Raw genomic sequence first — 6,392 nt, forward strand, 5'->3', positions numbered from 1 at the left:
TATGGGACTGAAGTACATGATTACAGAGCTTTCAAAGAGTATGTTTCACAATATAGTGTTTCCAAAGCAGATCCTATTCCTGAACTTTCTTTCTCAGGCACTGAAACAACTGAGGACCTCAGAGTTCAAGCCCTATGTTATATTTGTAAAGCCTGCAATTCAGGAAAAAAGGAAGACGCCACCTATATCCCCAACTTGTGAGGACACAGCAGCCCCACTTGTAAGTTCAACATTGATGGTTTCTTTTCTCAAGGCCTCAAGGGGGTGGTTACTTAAGGGTGCTTGAGTGGAAGAGAGACTCTGGGCGTAACTTCGCCGAAAGACCACCTTCCCGTGTCAGCAGTCCACAAAATTTAGAAAAGGGTCATGTGGCCAGAAAGCTCAAGGAGGAACAGCCAGGAGTGCCTCCCAAACCAGGCAGGGGTGACTTTGTCTGGGCTTCCCACCCTCCCCCCAAAATAGATTTGTCAGTGACCCTGATCTGAGTATGGCAAACCATACCCATCTCTCGCACTCCTAAGCCAAACCCAAGTATTTTTTAATGAAAACACACAGGCCATTACCGTTGCTTTCAAGCAAGTTTGAATCATCAGTGAATGACTCTATTTTTTTTTTGAGTTGGAGTCTTATTCTGTCGCCCAGACTGGAGTGCAGTGGCTGCTCTGGGCCACCGCAGCCTCGACCTGCTGGGCTCCGGCGATCCTTCCACCTCAGCCTTCCAAGTAGCCGGAATTATAGGCATGCGCTACCATGCCCGGCTGATTTTTTGATTTATTGTAGAGATGAGGTCTCGCTGCCCAGGCGGGCCTCGAACCCGCGGCCTCAGGCAATCCACTCACCTCAGCCTCCCAAAGGCGTGGGATTATAGGCTGAGCCACCGAGCCCGGCTGATTCTATTTTTTAAAAAATTTGAGTCAGAGTTGCCCAGGCTGTACTGCGGTGGCTCGCTCTTGGCCACCGCAGCCTCGACCTGCTGGGCTCAGGTGATCCTTCCACTTCAACCTTCCAAGTAGGTGGAACTACAGGCATGCACCACCACACCCTGCTAATTTTATTTATTTATTTATGGTAGAGATGAGGTCTTGCCATGTTGTCCAGGCTGGTCTTGAACCTGTGGGCTCATACAGTCCTTTCACCTCAGCCTTCCAAAGTGCTGGGATTGCAGGCATAAGCCACCACGCCTGACTGAATGACTGTTTCTAAAACTAGCGGATGAGATAATCCACTGTGATCTTAAATGAACCTCCGTTTCACCATCATGAGTTTTTTGTTCTAATCCAGTCTGTGTCAGGACCCTCATCCAAAACCGAAATATTTGAGTTCTTCCAGGAGACGTGGCCTTGGTGACTTATCTTTTCTGGTTCCCTACAGGGTCAGTTAGGAGAATGAGCTGAATGTTGTTGGGGGCGAGGGGGCCAGAGCAACACAGTTCCAGAACAGATTTGTCTTGCTGTCCAGCGGTTTCATCTGAAGGAGGTCCTCTTGAGTCCTTCTCCTTGGTCAAAGAGCTCCCTCTAAGTCAGGAATTCAGTGCAATCCCAGTTCATACTAATTCTCTGTATTAATTGACACATCGATGAATTATGTCAAATGACATGTCTAGAAGGAACATTAGAAAAATTTCCCCTTTAGGAACTCTAAGGGGAACATCAGCTTGTGTCTAGAAGCACTTGGAAACATAGGATATATTCATTGTGGTGGTGCTCGTAGCAACAGCAAAAAATCAGAACCAACTAAATGTTCAGTAGCGGGGCTCAGTTCAACACCCTGCAACACTGCATGGTCCTTATGGGGCGGGATTGGAATATTATTATAGCCAGTTAAAAGTCATGTGTTTGAGAAATATTTGGTGACACAGTCAAATACAATAATATGAAAAAAAATCAGGAAATAAAAAATTATGGTTCTAATTTTGTGTCACACACAAAGAAAATACACTCAAATGCTGGTGGTGGGTCTCACTGAATGATGTCACTCATGACTCATTTTTGCTTTCTCTGTTTTACTCTGTGTTCTTTGGGGATTGGTTAACAGCTTTATTGAGATAAAATTCACATACTGTACAATTTACAGTGCACAGTTCAGTGATCTATTCACAGGGTTGTTGCCATTACCACAGTCAACTTAAGGACATGTGCATCATCTCAAAAAGAAAGCTGGACCTATTCAGAATATCCCGTTCTCCGTTGTCCTCCAGCCCCTTCCTGGCTGCAGGCAGTTGCTAATCTATGACCGTTACAGATGTGTCTGTTCTAAACATTTCATGAGTGGAATCGCACAATATGTGACCTTTGTATCTGGCTTCTTTCGTTTAGTATAATGTTTTTAAAACTCATTTATGTATCCCTACTCCATTCTTTTTCATGGCTGAATAATATTCCATTTTATACAATGACACATTTTATTTATCCATTCTGCCTTAGCCTTCCAAATAGCTGGAGCTACAGGCACACGCTACCACACCTGGCTACTTTTTTGACTTATTGTAGAGATGAGGTCTCGCCAAGTTGCTCAGGTTGGTCTTAAGCCCGTGGGCACAGGCGATCCTCTCACCTTGGCCTCCCAAAGTGCTGGGATTAAAGGCTTGAGCCACCGCGCCCAGCTTCTTTATTATTGAGTTGTAGGAATTCTTTATATATGTTTTGGATACAAGTCCCTTATCAGATGCATGATTTGCAAATATTTTCTCCTGTTCTGTGAGTAGTCTTTTCACTTTCTTTATAGTGTTTGTGTTTTTTTTTTTTTTTTTTTTTTTTTTTGAGTTGGAGTCTTGCTCTGTCGTCCAGACTGGAGTGCAGTGGCTGGTCCCGGCCACTGCAACCTCGACCTGCTGGGCTCCAGCGATCCTTCCGCCTCGCCTTCCGAGTAGCCGAAATTACAGGCGCGCGCTACCACGCCCGGCTGATTTTTTGATTTATTGTAGAGATGAGGTCTCGCCAAGTTGCCCAGGTGGGTCTCAAACCTGCGGGCTCAGACAATCCACTCACCTCAGCCTCCCAAGGCGTGGGATTACAGGCTGAGCCACCGAGCCCGGCTGTTTTGTTTTGTTTTGAGTCAGGTTCTCACTCTGTCGCTCAGGCTGGAGTGCAGTGGCACGATCATGGCTCACTGTAGCCTTGACCTCTTGGGCTCAGACAATCCTCCTGCCTCAGCATCCTGAGTAGCTGGGACTATAGGCATGTGCCACCATGCCTAGCTAATTATTTTTATTTTGTAGAGATAAGGTCTCACTATACTGCCTAGGCTGGTCTTAAATTCCTGGGCTCAAGCAGTCCTCCCACCTCGACCTCCCAAAGTGCTGGGATTACAGATGTGAGTCACCATACCGGGCCTAAAGTGTTCTTTGAAGCATACATTTAAAAAATTTGATGAAGTTCAGTTTGTCGATTTTTTTCTTTTGTTGTGTTTCTGGTGTCATATCTAAGAAACCATTGTCTAATCCAGGGTCATAAAGATTTACTCCTTTATTTTCTTTTAACATATTCATAGTTTCAGCTGTTACTTTTGAGTCTGTCATCCATTTTGAGTTAATTTCTGTGCATGGTGTGAGGGGTCCAGTATCCAACTGTCCAAGTGCCATTTGTTGAAAAGACTGTTCTTTTCTCATTTACTTATCTTGGGATGCAAAAAAAAAAAAAGTAAGTGTTTATTTCTATACTCTCAATTCTGTCCCATTGATCTCTGTGTCATTATGTCAGTCCCATGCTGTACTGATTACTTTGATTACTAGCTTGTAGTAAGTGTTGAAATCAGGAAGTGAGTCTTCCAATTCGTTGTTCTTTTTCAAGATTGCTTTGGCTATTTTGGATCCTTTGCATTTCCACATGAATTTTAGGATCAGTCAGTCAATTTATTTTACTATATTTGTTTTGCTTTGTTTTACAAATATTTTAGGATTGAAAGAACTTAATAACCAGGAGGAAAAGGTTAATTTTTAAGAGTTGAGAAATCTTAGGGAGAATAGGAGGTAGCTTCCCAGGATACAAAGTTCTGCTGAATCATCGGGTCCACAGGAAATGCCTGCTTTGCCCACTTTCTAGAAGCCAGAACTCTCCCTGGCCATGGCTGTCATCTCAAGAGAGGTGGAACTGCAGCCTGTTACCAGTGTCCTTCCGTTTTGTCACCTGTTCCATTTCCTTCTTACCCCCTCTAGAAGCCTGCGGTCCCTGCAGGTGGGCTGGTGAAATATAGCCAACATAACTCCCTCTCTGCGTCCACTCACCCACCAGTTCTGGAACCCACTTCTCCCTCTCAAGTCTCCAGATGTGTTCCACCACCTTGCAGCCACGGCCGTTCTCAGCCCGGGTAGGCAGCAGGGTCACAGCCAGGCTGTTCGAACTCAGAGCCCCCGGCTCCACCCCCAGAGAATCTGACCTGGGAGTTTCTGAGCGAGACTCTGGCATCTCTGTGTTGGTGTTGGTGTGTGAAGTCAGATCACAGACTACATCTGGAGAAATTCTTCACAAGGGCCTGGGTTTTGTGTAACGTTAAATATTTGCCCGCCGTCTACTGAGTTCCAGGTAGAGGGAACTATGATACAAAACACCTTTGGGCACATTCTCTGTTTCTTTACTGCCCACGAGTTAAGGGGCTTTTGTCCTCTCGTCCAGCAAGCTAGTCCAACCTGGGGGCAGGAGATAGCATGGAGGACATCTTTCTTATGTGGTCTTTAGGACTGTGACTCTTGCTGAGGACTCAGGTGAGAGAGTTCCACCTTTCCAGGAAAAGGGCTCGGGATTGCAAAGCGTGTGTCACACAGTTTACTCCATTAGAGTTGTACGTGTGTTCTTTCCAGATGCAGGTATTTATTAGAAAGATCGTGGTACTTCAAGAATTTTCCTTCTATAATTCTTCGACTAGCTAAATGCTTCTAGGGTGGACCATGTAGGCGCCCGAGAGAGGGAACACTCCAGAAGCAATAGACGTGTCTACGGGACAGATGTGAGGGGTTGGGAAGGTGGGGCTGAGGACTCAGGGCAGCACTGGAACAGGGCAGAGGGCTTCTGAGTATGACAGTAGCCCTACAAGAGTACTCTAGATAGACTTGGGAAGCGTCTTACAATTTAATCCAGTTTTTTCCCTCCTGGAGGAAAGCAGTAGGGTGAAGAAATTATCTCAATCTTTTTTTGAGAGATGGGAGGTGGGGGGTGGGGGGCTGGAGTATCATTCTGTCGCCCAGGCCGAAATGCAGTGGCACCATCACAGCTTACCGCAGCCTTGACCTCCTGGGCTCAGGCCATCTTTCTGCCTCAGCCTCCCAAGCATGCTGGGACTATAGGTGCACACCACCACACCAAGCTTTTTTTTTTTTTTTAAGAGATGAGTTCTTGGTATGTTGCCCAGGCTGGTCTCAAACTCCTGGGCTCAAGCGATCTTCGCGCCTCAGTCTCCCAAAGTGCTGGGATTACAGGCGTGAGCTACCGTGCCCGACCTATCTCAGCCTTCTCTTAGGCGTCTACTATCTTTGTGGTAGCATGCAAAAACCATTTTCTATACTGTTAGAACTTAAATACTAAAATTGTGGATGCTCTCTCTAAGGTAGGAATCGGCTTTTGATTGGTGACAGAGAGAGAGAGGGTGAGGGAATTTTTTGGAATATGGGACTCTTTGGTAGACGACAGAGCTTCTCCTCAGCATGAAAACACTGAGTCCCTGGAAGCAGAGGGGAGAAGGCAACAGAGGACTAGAATGGGACAGAAGTAGGGCCGTGCACGGTGGCTCACACCTGTAATCCCAACACTTTGGGAGGCTGAGGTGGGAGGGTTGCTTGAGCCCAGGAGTTCGAGACCAACCTGGGCAATATAGTGAGACCCCGTCACTACAAAAATCAAAACATCAACCGAGTGTGGTGGCATGTTAGTCCCAGCTACTTGGGAGCCTGAGGTGAGGGGATCACCTAAGTCCAGCAGGTTGAGGCTGCGATGAGCCGTGATCATGCCGCTGACCTCCAGCCTGGGTGATAGCGCAAGACCACAACTTAAAAAAAAAAAAGAAGTGAGTGAATGCCAGAGACACATTTCATGTTGTAATTTTACTTAGAGTGCCTCTGCCACTTCCCTTTCTTCCGAAAACCAGACTCATGGTCAGTCAACTACCCACCTGAAATTCTGCTTATTAGAGGTTCTTTGGAATGAAGAGGCAGACAGTGCCTACATTGAATGAGCTGGGCTGTTGTCTACAATTTAATGTCAGGTGTCAGGAAAACAATCTGATTTAAAAAGTCAGATGCCAGCCGGGCTTGGTGGCTCAGTCTGTAATCCTGTGCCTTTGGGAGGCTGAGGTGAGTGGATTGCCTGAGCCTGCGGGTTCGAGACCCCTCTGGGCAACTTGGCGAGACCTCATCTCTACAATAAATCAAAAATTAGCCGGGGGTGGTAGTGCGCGCCTGTAGT

The 6,392-nt window shown here is 46.3% G+C and overlaps 1 protein-coding gene across 1 annotated transcript in view; it reads left to right on the forward strand.

The window, feature by feature from the left end:
- The window catches only part of MPP3 (membrane palmitoylated protein 3), a 30,066-nt gene that overhangs the window by 21,442 nt on the left and 2,232 nt on the right, over positions 1 to 6,392 (forward strand). Inside the window, exon 17 of the mRNA XM_008074213.2 lies at positions 98 to 220. Coding sequence (XP_008072404.1) covers positions 98 to 220 — 123 coding nt within the window. The remainder of the gene's footprint in view (positions 1 to 97; positions 221 to 6,392) is intronic.

The sequence above is a fragment of the Carlito syrichta genome, unplaced genomic scaffold (genome assembly GCF_000164805.1).
Source record: "Carlito syrichta isolate Samal-C Ts95f unplaced genomic scaffold, Tarsius_syrichta-2.0.1 Scaffold316369, whole genome shotgun sequence".
Taxonomy (NCBI): Eukaryota; Metazoa; Chordata; class Mammalia; order Primates; family Tarsiidae; genus Carlito; species Carlito syrichta.